At 51.9% G+C, this 15,013-nt stretch overlaps 6 protein-coding genes across 6 annotated transcripts; 4 read left to right on the top strand and 2 right to left on the bottom strand.

Moving 5' to 3' along the window:
- Nucleotides 1-1,230: 1,230 nt before the first annotated feature.
- On the top strand, nucleotides 1,231-1,858 carry J4E90_005689 (uncharacterized protein; the record flags this gene model as incomplete). The annotated part of the gene is made up of 2 exons (XM_051435242.1): nucleotides 1,231-1,432; nucleotides 1,506-1,858. The coding sequence occupies 2 exons, from the start codon at nucleotides 1,231-1,233 to the stop codon at nucleotides 1,856-1,858; spliced, it is 555 nt and encodes a 184-aa protein (XP_051291266.1).
- A 151-nt stretch (nucleotides 1,859-2,009) lies between these two features.
- J4E90_005688 (uncharacterized protein) lies at nucleotides 2,010-2,559 on the bottom strand (the record flags this gene model as incomplete). The annotated part of the gene is made up of 3 exons (XM_051435241.1): nucleotides 2,010-2,204; nucleotides 2,267-2,408; nucleotides 2,474-2,559. The coding sequence occupies 3 exons, from the start codon at nucleotides 2,557-2,559 to the stop codon at nucleotides 2,010-2,012; spliced, it is 423 nt and encodes a 140-aa protein (XP_051291265.1).
- Nucleotides 2,560-4,420: 1,861 nt separating this feature from the next.
- On the top strand, nucleotides 4,421-6,043 carry J4E90_005687 (uncharacterized protein; the record flags this gene model as incomplete). Its single annotated transcript, XM_051435240.1, has 1 exon — nucleotides 4,421-6,043. The coding sequence occupies one exon, from the start codon at nucleotides 4,421-4,423 to the stop codon at nucleotides 6,041-6,043; it is 1,623 nt and encodes a 540-aa protein (XP_051291264.1).
- Nucleotides 6,044-6,094: 51 nt separating this feature from the next.
- J4E90_005686 (uncharacterized protein) lies at nucleotides 6,095-7,907 on the bottom strand (the record flags this gene model as incomplete). Its single annotated transcript, XM_051435239.1, has 3 exons — nucleotides 6,095-6,361; nucleotides 6,413-7,802; nucleotides 7,870-7,907. The coding sequence occupies 3 exons, from the start codon at nucleotides 7,905-7,907 to the stop codon at nucleotides 6,095-6,097; spliced, it is 1,695 nt and encodes a 564-aa protein (XP_051291263.1).
- A 1,304-nt stretch (nucleotides 7,908-9,211) lies between these two features.
- J4E90_005685 (uncharacterized protein) lies at nucleotides 9,212-9,902 on the top strand (the record flags this gene model as incomplete). Its single annotated transcript, XM_051435238.1, has 3 exons — nucleotides 9,212-9,382; nucleotides 9,429-9,760; nucleotides 9,812-9,902. The coding sequence occupies 3 exons, from the start codon at nucleotides 9,212-9,214 to the stop codon at nucleotides 9,900-9,902; spliced, it is 594 nt and encodes a 197-aa protein (XP_051291262.1).
- Nucleotides 9,903-12,571: 2,669 nt separating this feature from the next.
- Nucleotides 12,572-14,428, top strand: J4E90_005684 (uncharacterized protein; the record flags this gene model as incomplete). The annotated part of the gene is made up of 3 exons (XM_051435237.1): nucleotides 12,572-12,746; nucleotides 12,797-14,003; nucleotides 14,056-14,428. 3 exons carry the CDS (start codon nucleotides 12,572-12,574, stop codon nucleotides 14,426-14,428), a joined length of 1,755 nt encoding a protein of 584 aa, XP_051291261.1.
- Between the last annotated feature and the right edge of the window lie 585 nt (nucleotides 14,429-15,013).

Below are 15,013 nucleotides of genomic sequence, written 5' to 3'. Positions count from 1 at the left end.
TCTTGGCGCGTAGATTAACCTTATATTAAAGCTTGTCGCTCCATCGGTGCTCGAGGCCCTGCCTTGATCAATTTTAGCGAACGCGATTTGCTGCCCTTGCAGATGTGAGGTCTAGAGATGCATCTAAAAATAATCTTAGAAGAGTTAGTCAAGTGCATGCATCAAACAGCTGTTCGACGCACGTGGTGACTCGGAACGATGCCACGACCAAGGATGCATCGTATGAGCCTAGATTCAACTACTGCCGGTTCAGCAACGCGGGATGTAACCGGTACAAGGCTTTCAGGCGAAATAGATTGAGAATTAATTACGCGCATCGTGTCGGGGTGATTCGACCAAAGCTGTCAGCCGGACCTGACTTGGAGGGTAGGACTATGGGACTGTCAGTTGAGTGCGAAAACAGCAAGCTGACTGTGTATGCTTGATACACGACATTCGTAAAGCTGTACGTGCAACTATGAGCTGAGAGGGCGTCCGGTACTACAAGAGAGGGAACGAAGAGACCTCTCCATGACACTAACGCGAGTGTAATAGAATCCACGTCCCGGTCCCGCCGCTTATACGTCCCGAGTCACTCCAGCCTACTGCGCAGTGTTTTCCCGAAAGCGTAGGATAGGTCCGCTGGGACATAGCCGAAATTTCCAAGAGCGCGTCCTTCGAACAGGCAACGCTACAGCCATGGATCAAGTAGCAAAGAAGCAGGACATCATGCAAAGAGCAGTGCTGGAGGATTCGAGCCTGTGTTGATGCCGAAAGGCTGCAGAGACATCGACCGCGACTTGTCCGGGTAAAGACACGTAGCGGGGCGGGCAGAACGGCGGCACGCGAATCTCGTCAGATAAAACAACACTGCGACGCGTTAAAGAGAGCGAGCACTGCTGTTCAGGAAGTTCGTAATGTGTGGGAATATGTGATCAGGAAGATGCCCGAGTCGGACGTTCCCATCTTCGCGAAGGAGCGACCCCGCCGCCACCCATGTGGCTGAAGCGTGGCCGTGGACCCTTCGATTTGTCACGCCAAATGATGGCATCATCGCCGCGGTCCATTGCCCTTTACCCAATCGAAGCGGCAAACTTGCGATACATAATAACTCACCAGCAAAGTAAACCTCTCCCTCTTATCACACACTTTTCTACTACCAAACTGAAGCTCCTCACGCTCTTCATTTTTGTCATCACGTCTTACCTGTCCATGTCCTTTCTGACTAAATTCTTTCGCCCCTTCAGCAGTATGTCGAATGCGCCCGCGCAACCCATGAACGTGCCTTCGGGCGCGCAAACCGCCACTGTTGCTGCCGGATGTTTCTGGGGTGTCGAGCACATGTACCGGAGAGAGTACAAGGGAAAGGGCTTGTACGATGCGAGGGTCGGATACATCGGTGGTGACACAGACAACCCAGGGTACAGGGCGGTATGCAGCGGACGCACTGGTCGTACGTATTCCTCGCTTTTGTTGCGCCACGAGGCGTGGCGTGATCTCTGGTCATTAGCTGACTTGTAACCCAGACGCCGAAGCCCTCCAAGTCGTGTACGACCCCGAAAAAGTAACCTACCGTTCCCTCCTCGAATTCTTCTACAAGATGCACGATCCCACCACCTCCAACCGTCAAGGTCCAGACGTTGGTAGCCAATACCGATCCGCCATCTTTTACCACGATGCCGAGCAGGAGAAGATTGCGCGAGACGTTACCGACAAGGTGAACAAGCAGTGGTGGAAGGGAAGCGTCGCAACAGAGATCCTTCCTGCAGGGAAATGGTGGGATGCGGAACAGTACCACCAATTGTACTTGGACCACAACCCGGGCGGCTACGAGTGCCCGAGCCACTTCTTGAGGAGTTTCCCGCCGCTTTCTGACTAAGTTGGGATAAGATATAATGTTATATACGCATCCAATCTAGAATGACATGTCTCACGGCGAAAGACACCTTGTTCCAATTGTGGCGAACATTCTGAAAGCCGTGATGACTATGATGAGATATTCGTACATGTATGCTATCGAATATGTCTGTCTACGAAGGCGGCATAACCTCGAACGTCTGCGCGACCTCCTTCTCCCACGATAGACGGTCCTTGCCAAAGATCTCCGCACCAGGCTTGAAGTTCTTGACACCTTCGTCCAACAATCCTGTCCTCAAGACAATGCTGTCGGGGCCGAGGGCCTCTTGCTCATGGTACACGTGCGAGGTGCAGTTCTTGCAGTAAAACTGAGGAATTATTAGTAGATGCTCTAATACTGATATTAATGGATGTCCGTGGCATGACATACGCAATGAACGCTCTTTCCAGAGTCACCCTTGTATGTGTATTTGCCTAGATCATCGCCCTTGGTGATCTTGAGTGCTTTCTTGGGGATGATCTGATTGAGCGTGTACGTGGAGCCGGAGAGCTCTTTGCAAGTGTTGCAGTGGCTAATCGATTGTTAGCTTGATCTTGCAACGAATTGTTGTTATAGGAACAGAACGACACTACTCACCATAGAATGTGTGCCTGCTGATCTTGCTGCAGGGTGGCAGTCCACTCTGTCTGCTTGCAATGGCAATGTCCCTTGAAGTCCGTCATGATGATCTGATTGGTCTCTTTAGATATCCGTATCGAGTTTAGATATCAAAGTATGTAAGGGAGGATGGACAACAAGGTATTCGAGAAGCGGTAGTCATTTATATAAAGCCTATCTTGGACCCAGCGCTCGTTGCTTAGCTGGATTCCCCGCCCCTCCATCCATTTAGCGTGGTCCCTCCCTCATGCGGTCTGGAAATGCCAGCGTATCGGCAGCTGTGTTCTGCATCCCGATGCGGGTATTTGTCAAAGAGTTGTTGCATTAGCGGCTCCATGGTACATGATATCAGGGATGACGTTCTATGCGCCCACGGTTCATCAGTCGGGACTTGACGCGTCGACGTGTCCGGCTCTTTGCTTCTGGATCTATGCAAGTCCGGCAACTAAGGCCTTGCGCCATACTAGGCGGCTCAGGATTGTCTTCCCAAGATAGGAAGAGTAATGATTCGGATGTAGTGGTCGCTAGGGTCTGCATGAGGGGTAGCACCAGAGTCGCGTCGAGATCAACAACGAGAGCCGCAATGACGTAAGCGGGGCAGCTACCTACTCTGGCACTGGCTGGAGACTGCATCCGATGAAATGATGTAGAAAGTGACGTAGTGAGATTTGGTCGGAACTCGAGTTCTGATGGTGATAGCGAAGGGTTTCGCGGGCTGTGGGTGGAAGGAAAGAGCCTCCCTTGACAGTTCCCACCTGGGCAGGCTGGCGCGATCAGGCGCGTAAATCTCGTGCTTTAGCGACCAACGCGCTGTCTCGTCACTTTACGCATGACACCCATTCAGATTCTGCATCACAATCAAGCTGTTCTTCTGTGATACGATGCCCTAGCTTTTCTCTTATCTTAGCTGTGCATGCTGACCTACTCGTCAACACAACCTCGCTCATGCTCTGGCAACGGCAGCAACGACGATATTGAATTACGACCAAGGGCGGATGGCATTTGTATGCGCCAGCGTGTACGCCTGAAAGACTTTCACTACACCCAGAATCAGTTGAAGTCGTCTCGGAATAACATGCTGACTCCAGCTGCCATCACTTCAACGCACGATACTATCGCAAAATCGTGATTGCTTAACCATACCTTCTGATGCGACTTTTCCGTCTCAGGTTTTTGACCAACGGACTGCGCCCAGGTGTGCGAAGCTTACTGCGTCTAGCTCGTAGCTTGTTTCCCCGCATTCCAGCGAAGATCCAGGAGATCGTATACCTCATCTATTCCCGGACCGGAAAACCATATGGGCGGCTCGGCGTAACGCATGCCGAGCGCTCTATAGTACACGGAATGGTGTCGAAAATCTTCCAAGAACATGTAAAAGGAAGGCACAACCTACTGCATCTTGAGGATGACTTTGGTATGCATAATCATGCGCTGGCTTACACTTTTAGGCACTGTTGTTGCGTTGGCGACACTACCTTTGGATGCTCTGGCTGCGACCTGTTGGCGGGACACGCAATGCAACGGACCGAGTGAAGCTGCATTCAAAGGTACCTATTATATCAAATTCGCCCTCCATTTTGCACTACTGATAGACCAGGGCCTTGGAACTCTAACATCTACGCTCCATCATCGCGAACAGTCCGTCCAAGGTCAGTTTTCACCATCAAAGACCGTCATCCAGCAAGCTATCCGCGTCTCGTCGTCCTCCGCGGCAACGGGACGAATGTCATTTTCGATTTCGGTATTGAAGTTGGTGGCATCGCTTCTATCTCATACACCAGTAACGGGACCGGTGCTATCGGCCTTGCGTTTTCCGAAGCGTCAACATGGGTAGGTGAATGGTCTGATGCATCGAACGGGAAGTTCGCTGGGCGCGATGGTGCGTTATATGTCAACATCAGCACTGCCGGCCCAGGGACGTACACGATGCCAGATGAGGTGATGCGAGGAGGCTTTCGATATATGACGGCTTTCCTTGTCACGGAAAGCGGTACCTACGTCAACGTCACGGACGTGCAGCTTGAGATAAGCTTCCAGCCTACGTGGTCAAACCTGGAGGCTTATCAAGGGTTTTTCGATTCCAACGATGAATTGCTGAACAGGATTTGGTATGCAGGCGCATATACGCTCCAAACTAACGCCGTACCCACCAACACGGGACGCTGGGTCCCCATGCTCGCGAACGGATGGGCCAACAACGGCACTCTGGGTCCAGGCGATACCATCATCGTTGATGGAGCGAAACGAGACCGTGCCGTATGGCCAGGCGACATGGGCATTGCTGTTCCCTCCACCTTTGTCAGTACCGGGGATCTCGACAGCGTCAAGAATGCACTGCAAGTCATGTTCGATTACCAAAATCCGGATGGTTCATTCCCTGAAGCTGGCCCGCCCCTTTTACAGCAAAACAGTGATACGTATCATATGTGGACAATGATCGGTACCTATAACTACATGCTATACACGGACGACGCAGCCTTTGTGCAGAGGAACTGGGCCAAGTACCAGAAAGCTATGGAGTACATATACGCCAAAGTCCAAGTCGAGACATCTGGTCTCCTCAATCAAACCGGCACCAGGGACTGGGCGCGCTGGCAAACTGGATTCAACAATACGGAAGCAAATGTCATTCTATACCAGACTCTGCAAACCGGTGCTAAACTCGCTACATGGCTCAACGAAAGCAGTTCCAACAATTTAGCAGCAACTTGGACGTCGCGCGCCACCGCCCTTCAAATAGCCATCCTCACCCACTGTTTCGACTCGACCTACGGCGCCTTCCGCGACAACGCCACCCTGACCACCCTCCACCCCCAAGACGCAAACAGCATGGCCATCCTCTTCAACCTCATCCCACCATCCTCCCAAACCGCCCAAGACATCTCCGCAGCGCTCACAAAAAACTGGACGCCCATCGGCGCCGAAGCCCCCGAACTCCCCGGCAACATATCCCCCTTCATCTCCAGCTTCGAAATCCAAGCCCACTTCACCGTCACAAACCCAACAGGTACAACCCGTGCCCTCGAACTCATCCGCAGGAGCTGGGGCTGGTATGCGAATCATCGTAATGGTACTGGCTCGACGGTAATAGAGGGGTATAGAACGAATGGGACGTTTGGGTATAGACAGGAGAGGGGGTATGGGTTTGATCCGAGTTATGTGAGCCATGCTCATGGATGGAGTTCGGGGCCTACGTCTGCGCTTACGGAGTTTGTGGTGGGTTTGAGGGTGGTTGAACCGGCGGGGAGGAAGTGGATAGTTGAACCTAGATTTGGGGATTTGATGAGGGCGCAGGCGGGCTTTGTTACGGGGCTGGGGAAGTTTAGGGTGGGCTGGAAGATGGAGAAGGGTGGAGTTGGGTACGAAGTGGTGGTTGAGACGCCGGTGGGGACAGAGGGTGCAGTGAGGCTTCCGGTAGATGGGTTGGGTGGGAATGCGACGGTTGTAGTTGATGGGAGTGTGCTTGGCAAGGAGAAGTATCGGGAAGAAGATGGACGTGTGGTGTTCGATCTTGAAGGAGGAGTATACAACATACGGGTTGGCACGTAGGGTTGGGCCAGACAGGGCTAGGCGATGATTGAATTCATTCAGATGTCATCCTCAATCCACTTCCAGTAACTGGTATCGTCCACCATGCCTGTCTAACGCATCTTCCACTCGCTCCATGATGGCGAGGACCTTCTCTTCTTCCAGTCTCCTTCCGACGACTTGTACAGCCACGGGCAGACCAGCCATCTTCTCCGCATCGTATAGTTTGTATGCGCCTTGTGCGACTCCGTTCAGTTTCTTGATGTTGAAGTCGGATGGTAGAGCGTCTTTGGCAGGATCGACGTGGGTTACGGGGATGATTCCAGAAGAGTAGTCGAGCTTGATCTTGTTAGCAAGGGAACTGTAGTGTTGGAAAAGAAGAATACTTACCAGATTGAACATGAAAGTGTAACCGCAGCTACTGACTGCATCATGCATGCCGCCATGAGGTACCGCAGGAGTCGCATTGGGTGGAGTGAGCATGACATCCATGTTGGCCTCCTCGGACCACCATTGGTAGAAATTCTGCTTGTATGCCTCGCGCTTGCCAGCGAGCTGCCAGTACTCGTGTGCCGACTTTGGGTGCCAGTCGCGTAGCAAGCCAGCCCAGATGTGGTCGCCTTTGACGTACTTGACGTACAGGTAGTGCGCGTACTTGATGAACTTGGGCAGGCGCATGTAGTAGACCAGTTGCGCTGCACCCAGATCATTCCATTCTCCAGTACGGAAATGGCCCATGAATGTGTTGCCGCCGTCACTGAGAAGAAGTTGTGATGCGAGCTTTAGAGCTTCGTATGGCGAAGGGGGCTCGACATCGAAGACTTCGTGGCCTTCAGCCTTGAGTGCTTCGACTGTTTGGTCCAGAGCGCGCGCACATGCTGGTGAAGGGTCTGCGACGTGATCGGTTCGCATGACGCCTATGCGGAGCTTTGGCTTCTCTCGGAACTCGGTCTCGATATCCTCTCTCCATTCTAACGGGTGGACGGTATAGTCGTATTTCCAGGGCTTCATCTGGATGAAGCTTCGCGTGAAGTAGGTCAAGTCGTTCAACGTGCGCGCCATGGGACTGAAGACGGAGGGTATAGCTTCCTGGCCCGACATGCTTGTGTTCATGCCGACTTTGGGCCATCGTCCCGTTGAGCATCGTATCGAATAGCAGCCGGAGAAGTGTGCGGGAGCGCGGACCGAGCCAGCGACGTCTGATCCAATGCCAATGCGGCTACCACCAAAAGCCAACAGTGCCGACTCTCCACCTGTTGAGCCACCTGGCGAGTATTTGTCGTTGTGTGGGTTCTTGCACTGACCCCAGACGTCGTTGGTAGATTCGAAGGATAGGAGCGTGGTAGGGAGGTTGGTCTTGACGAACGGCACGGCACCCGCGTCTTTCAATATCTTGACCATGACTCCATCTTCCGTCGCGGGCTTCCCGGTGTTCCTCGAATATCCGACCGAGATATCAAAGCCCTTGACTTGTATAGAGTCTTTCAATGAGACGGGGATGCCGGCAAGCGGCCCCTTGAGATTGACCTCCTTCTCCGCCCATTCTTCGGCTTCCGGGAACAGTATCTCCGTTACGCAATTCGTCTTCTCCTGCGCCTTTATCGCGACTTTGCCGTAGGTGCGTAGGATGTCGACGGGGCTGGTAATTTGCTTGTGGACATCTTGGACGAGCTCCTGGATGGGTTTGCCAAGGATGGAGCGATCTTGCGAGGACAGAGGGGACAGGTACGGCGTGGGGAGTGTCGCGATCTTGGAGGCGCGTTCCGATTGCTTGCGCTTGCTGGTGGTGGAGAGTTAGCTTGTGGCATTGGCCGAGGTGTGGGGGTTGGGAGCTTGGAGCAACTCACCAGTCGGCCTTGTGTTGTCTGTACTCCGAGAGACCCATCTTGAGGTTGCAATTAGGAGAAGGACGAGGTGTCCATGAAATGGAGCTTCAGAAGAAGCTCTAAGGCCCTCGGGAACGGTTATCAGTCACATGTCGCGTGAGAGCCGCGAGTATGCGTCTGGCTATCTGGGAGCTGTGTCGCCTGGACCTGCCGCATTCGAGCTGACCCGGGCTGGATGCGGGGAGCTCCTATCATCCTCTCTTTCCCACACCCAAAGAACAACCCCCATTCCTGGTGCTTGTACGCGACTTCTCGCGAAGTCTTGATCAGAAGATGGTTTTCATTGACTTGCACATATGCAGCATCGCGTAGTTCGACTATGGGCACGGCGAGCGCTGTACTAAACCGTCCAACAGCCGTCCGGCACAACTCTTCAGCCCGGACGCCTCACTTCCAAAGTTTCCATCTCTTAACGCTCTTGACGCGGGCACCCATCTGAATCGCGCGTAAAGATCAGCTAACCAATGCTTACGAGATACCACCAGTCCGCCAGCAGAGCATTGACGCATATCGTCGCGTTGTCCTCTCATCAGCGTACGCGTACCTTCAGCAACGCCATCACCAAAGCACAGAACCATTCCTTCAAACAATGTTTCCACCTTCCTCGCATCTGATTGAGCCTCAACACTTTCCCAGCATAGCTCCCGCGCGCGAGGTAGGGCGGGAGGTCGATGTGGGACCGCGGAAGCTTGAACAACACCCGCAACAACACCTCTCACCCAGTCGATCTAGACGTCAAACTATGGATCGACATGCTTCAGGTACCGCCTAGATTCTACACACCTGAATGGCTTCCCCAGACTTGATGTTTAGGCTCGTCATGCTGTAAGCGCCTACGTGCATCAGTGCGGCAGCTCGGGCCATTTTATGAGATACCGCCGCTTCGCGCTCTCATTGGCTCCTCCAGCGACTACTCGAGATGCCATGAAACGACTGTGGTCCAGACACACCATGAGCAAGAATAGCAGCAATGTTGACTATGCCCTTTGCGATCTGTTGTTGAGATCACAACCAACTCTACGTTGTATAAGATGTGCTGGACGCAACGTCGTAGTAACTCATCACACACATCATCAACCAGCTCATCACAACTCACTTCCTTTTCGTCCTTTTTTCTCTGTTTCCTTATTTCCTTGTTTCCTATCTGGGTCTCATTCATTCTTCAATTTCTACGAAAACCACTCTCTCTTCTGCTGTGCAGACCGCTATTCATTCCTTGCTGCCTTAATCGCCTCGTCTGTCTACTTCGACATCCGATCCTTAGCCACATCCGCTTTACAGTCACCAACTTCAATCCGCCAAGATGCCTGTCCCCAGCTACAACGCCATGCCTTTGAGCAAGATGTTCCTTGGTGCCCGTGTTCTTCAGGCTATCTGCATGATCTTGGTCATTGGCATTTGCTCCAACTTCATCCAGATGATTGTCACAACCGGTGTTGAGCCACCTAAAGAGTTCGTCGGCACTCTGAGCGTGGTATGTACTTTTCTCTACTATCACCGAATACTTCTAACATCACTAGACTTGCATCGCTGCTCTCTACATCATGGTCAGCGTAGGCTACTACTGGTCGCAAGCCAACCTTGGCCTCCTCGTTATGACTGGTGTCGACTCTCTCCTTCTCATCGCCTTCATCGTCTGCGCAGTCACTCTCGGAAAGCCCATGTCGTTCCTTAACTGCTACGTCATTGGCAAATCATCCGCCGAGATCGATGCCCAGTACGCCAACGCCTTCGTCACTGCGACGGTTGAGAACCTCAACAAGTCCACTTCCAGCTTGGGCCACTGGGCTGGTGTCACACGCAGCAACTGCTTCCAGGCCAAGACCGTCTGGGGTATGGCTATCGCTCTCTGGTAAGTTCACCCGCTACGAATCATGCCTGATGCACTGCTAACACGACTCAGCGTACTCTTCACCGTCTCATGCGCTCTTCTCCCCACTCTCTGGTACAAGAACAACATGAAGAAGCCCGCCAAGACCGTCGAGGACGCCTAAACGCGAGGAACCCCCACTATCGAATATGTCGAGCCAACGCGACGACTCAGCAAAAAAAGGAATGACCTGTCAAGAGCGCTCTCTGCCAGTATTCCACCCCCTCTACCCACCTATACTCATGTCTTTCCTTCTGTTTTCTGTCAAAACTATAAAAATAGTCTGCATTGCGAGGGAGTTTGGAGTTGTCTTCTCTTGTTTCTGTCTTCTTCTTCAGACATTGAATGTCTATAATCCTAATGGATAGTTTTGGGCCTAGTCGCCTATACCAGAATCAATTACATTGGCTTTATGTATCACATGCTTATCGTGCCTTGACGTGCTATCCTTTTCAGTCATTCCTCGAGCTGTGACTTCGATCACCGGCTGCCTGCTCGGTTACTCATCGCTGTCGTCATGTAACACGCAGTTCTTTGTTCGATTTACGCACTGTTGCCAACGTCCTACATCGCTGCCGTCCGCACGCTCCACCTTTTGGCAGTGCTTGATCATGTGATTCCAAGACGCAAGGACTACTCGTGGATGATATAGCGCCGCTCGGTATGATCTCCTGAGTAGACGCCACCTTGCGGCAAATAGCACCGTCGCTTAATGCCCACAATCCTGTAACCGACTAACCTAGCGACGAGAGGCCCGTGGAAAGCTCAAGCGCAGGAAAGCCAGCTCGAACTCCAGGCCAGTGCTTCGATGTAGCATTTGGCTCATCGATATCTCCAGCTGTTATGATGGACTCAGATATGACACGCAAAGCTCTATGGAGTCATTCGTACACATCATCGCTTTCACAAGTATAAAAGCTAGAGTTGAGCGCTCTTTCCTCTTCCTCGTACCAACAAGCTATCACATCCTTGAAGTTATATCAGTATACTTTGCTCTCGTCCACCCCATCAAGACAAGAACCAACTTTTGCTCGACTAAGCGATCAGCAAACCCGAACTTCTTGTCAAGACCAGGAATAATCTGAAACACATCCTACAATGTGTCTCGGGTGGTACATTGCGTGCTACAACTTCCGACTCAACCCTGAAAGCTTCGAATTGGTTTGCCAGCACCCCTCCGCCGACCCGCCTAGGGTGCGGGACCAAGAGGCATGTCGAGAGTCGCAGAGGTGGGCCAGGGACCACCCTGACCTCATACCGCAGGACTGGAGGTATGAAGATTGGGTATTTTGCAAGACCAAGCGGGAAGCTTTCGGAAGACTGGAGGCGACACGTTATTGCACGCCTGAACTAAGGGATTCAAGACAGCTTTGCGTTCATTGCAGGGCAAAAGCCAAGGCAGCGGAATTGGAGAAGGATAGAGGAGTCAAGATCAAGAAAGAAGAAGGTGACGATGGCGACCAGCAAGGTGGTTGGGGTGGTTATGCGACTGGACAGAGTAATATCGCTCTCAAGGGATGATAATATGGCGGTCAAGTTGGAAACTTGCTAAGAAGCTACATCGACATGCCTAAACAGGGGACAGAGGGATATATGAGAGGTATTCTTATGTTGCTATATAGTAGTATACGAGAATTGAAGGTGTCGAAGAAAATGCCGTGGTGAATTGGCCATATCACTCGAACAAAATGTGCAACTTGCAGAGAGCGAGAAGGAATCTTGGAAGCATGTTGTATCCAACAATCACATGAGCTTGGAGGAAGTAAAAAGCTCTTTGGCGTAACAGGGTACATGATGCAGTGTGCCGTCGTCCAAAAGACATCAGGGCTTCAGTCGCGGCATTGCGGTGATTGAGGGTCATTCAAAATATCCGGTGGGACCGAGAGTTGTACCCAGGTGATCCTAGACATGCCGGTCTGACAGTCATCACGTCAGACCAAACCCAGTGCATCTTGAAAGCATGATCCTGGAAGCCCCAAGGGACATAGGAACGACAGCCAAGTATATACCATGGAGATCTAGACTTGTCCGACGGAGATGCATACTTCCACCCCTTGCAAACCGATAGAAATCTCTGCAATCGCATTCGTTCTCGCAAGTTTCAAAATTACTGCATCGGGAAACGCCCGCAGAAGGCGTCTATCGTGTATCGGCGTTCAGCGAACAGGCGGAGGTGGTAAAAAGGAAAATTTGATGCCATCCCATCTGCACGGTTACCAAAGCTCCCTGTCCGCGGCTGACTCGCGCGTTCATTGGCTGTCGCAAGCAGCAAGCCTCACCAACGGAGCTTCAGAGCGTTGCGACTTCACGACGTGCGCGAATGTGAAGGATGACCGTAAGATCCATTGCAGATCCTCTAGATGAGCGCATAGCCTCTGAAATGGCTCACACGTGGTGTGTATACTGCGTAATGGAATCCTAAAAGCCGAGCATTTGGTGATCACGCGCGAACCAGCGCGTCGGATTGTCAGCGCCTTCATGCACCCGGCTGCAGGCCAGTTAGTCCCCGCTTTACGCCATTCGACGCCGTGCTTGTGTATATAGAACCCTGATTCCCATCTTTTCCAGTGCCACGGGATATCCAACCGCGGACTTTGAGATCGTGGTTCTTGTTGAGGTAGTTTGGTTGGCCAATTGCTTCTCTGAGGGACCTGAGCTTCGTCGGTACGACGTCATCCCCGGATAATCTTTGAACGCGAGCCGAGAATCTCAAGACTGTTACTTTTTGCGATATTCTTGAGACGACTTATTCACATTTTATTTTTCTGGAAAAGGGGGAGATATTAGCCCAGCATGTCGCTCACGCAACGAGTGACATCGATGGAGGAGCATGAGCCGTGGAGTAGAGAGGCGAGCCCGGACTCCAGGCACCGGAAGATGAGCTTCAACCCAGTCGGCACCTGGACGGAGCAAACAGGCGAAGAGCCAACCATAGGCGCATTTGAAGTACCTAGGTGGAAAAGGCTGCGTATGTATCGTGGAACGCTACATGGGCACACACAAGCTAATATCGCGTAGTCCAGGTCTTCTTCGCCGTTATCTACTGCCTCTTCGCCGCCGGTGTCGTCTTCGGTTACGCCGCGATAAAACCCGTACTACTCGAGGAAGGCGTCTACAGAGACTACTGCACAAAAGAAGAGCTGGATCAAGATGTACATGTCTGCTACGAACAGGAGCTCCGGCTCAACCTTATGTTTACGATCGCCGCCGTATCCACGAACGTCGTCGCGCTTCCCGTCGGTACAATCCTCGATCGCTTCGGACCACGCGTATGCGGAATAACTGGTGCGATATCCATAACGATTGGCGCATTACTTTTCGCATTCGCAAAGGAACTGCCTTTCGACGCGTTTATTCCCGGATACTTGTTCATGGCGCTGGGTGGACCATTTATCTTCATCTCGTCGTTCCAGCTTAGCAACACGTTTCCGCAATACTCTGGACTTATCTTGGCGCTTTTGACTGGAGCTTTCGACACCTCGAGCGCGATCTTCTTGATGTACCGACTCATCTACCAAGGCACCGATGGCAACTTTTCGATCAAGAAGTTCTTCCTCATCTACCTTATCGTTCCGGCATTTATCCTCGCGGTTCAGGTTCTTTTCATGCCATCGGTATCGTACAAGACAGTTGGTGAACTTGTTACTAGCGCGGAGGAAGAGCAAGTTATCCACGACTCGGATGATGAGATTGAAGACGCAGCAACCGTTCGAAGCCTCCAAGATGCGCGACGAGCACACCGCGACAGTATTGTTAGCGAAATTACGTCTTTGCTTGGCACGAAAGACGGCCAGAAGCAGGCGCAAGAGGAAGACAAGAAGAAGAACATTTCAGGTGTATGGGGCGCGCTACACGGTCGCACCGCCAGCCAGCAGATTCGCACTCCCTGGTTCATCCTCATAACGCTGTTCACAGTGCTACAAATGACGCGTATCAACTACTTTGTTGCTACGATCCGAACGCAGTACACGTACCTTTTCCATGACTACGAGAAAGCAGTCGAGATCAACAACTTCTTCGATGTCGCGCTTCCAGTTGGCGGAGTTTTGTCTGTGCCGTTCATCGGTCTGCTTCTCGACAACACAAGCACCACTTTTACGATGGCGCTACTCGTCACTGTTGCTACCACAATTGGTGTGCTAGGCGTGATTCCGGAGACATGGGCTGCATACGCGAACATTGTCCTCTTCGTGCTTTACCGACCCTTGTACTACACTGCAGTATCGTAAGTTGTCTAATCCTCCGCTCTCAAACTCACTTACTAACACTGCTACCAGCGACTACTCCGCCAAAGTCTTCGGTTTCGCCACCTTTGGAAAGGTCTACGGTCTCATCATCTGTCTCGCTGGTGTCCTCAACTTCTCCCAATCTGCTCTCGACGCTGCTACACACAAGACTTTCAAGAACGACCCTGTGCCTATCAACGTCATCTTGCTTAGCTTGGCGCTGCTCGTCGGTCTAGCCCTTGTGGCGTTTGTATGGCGGAAGAGCCATAGGATTCAAAGGGAGAATATCGAAGAGGAGGCTGAGGAGGCAAGAGAGTCGCTTATGCCAGATGCTAGTGGAAGCCAAGGAGTGAATGGCTATGGGTCGATGAATGGAAGTGGGACTGTCAGTCCTAGTGAAGACAACAGGGGAAGAAGGCTGTGAGTCTGACACATGCAAATCGGTTACACAAAAATATCAACCCGCGCAACGATTATCAGCTCAGTTTTGAGTCGTCTTTCTATTGGGATATCGGCATGGCGAGGCGTTCGGTAGCGTTTTGTTGGGCATTTGTGGAATTCAATGACAGCTCCGAAGACAGGTCGCATACCTAGGTACTATTCTGCTAAGAAGGATGAATCAATCACGATAAATGGCGCTTCTATTGTAGGCACTTGCGATGTCAGTGCTGACTGATTAACACAGCACTGCTTCTTCTGTAGATAGGCAGATTGAGCCGCCAATTACTACTGTTTTCAGGAAAGTCACAACGATTGGCTGTTCTGTATTGCTTCCAGACTAGCCTTGTGAATGCGCTACTATTGTACGCTCAGCATTTTGATGCTGTTGAGGGAAGCCATCGGGAAGCGAAAAGGATGGGGAGTGCAAGCGGGGCCGACTGGCTGGCTAGGCAAGCTGGATCATGGCTGCGACCACAGCATCTCGGTCAAGGATTAGCGCGGGTGAGTTGTTTGCAGTATTTTACTATGCGACTTCCCCGCAGCACAAGGCTATGGCGTTCTGGCAGGG

This window comes from Alternaria incomplexa (genome assembly GCF_024043165.1).
Source record: "Alternaria incomplexa strain BMP 0042 chromosome Unknown scaffold_7, whole genome shotgun sequence".
NCBI classification, from domain to species: Eukaryota; Fungi; Ascomycota; class Dothideomycetes; order Pleosporales; family Pleosporaceae; genus Alternaria; species Alternaria incomplexa.
This window is presented reverse-complemented; position numbering and strand designations above follow the sequence as displayed.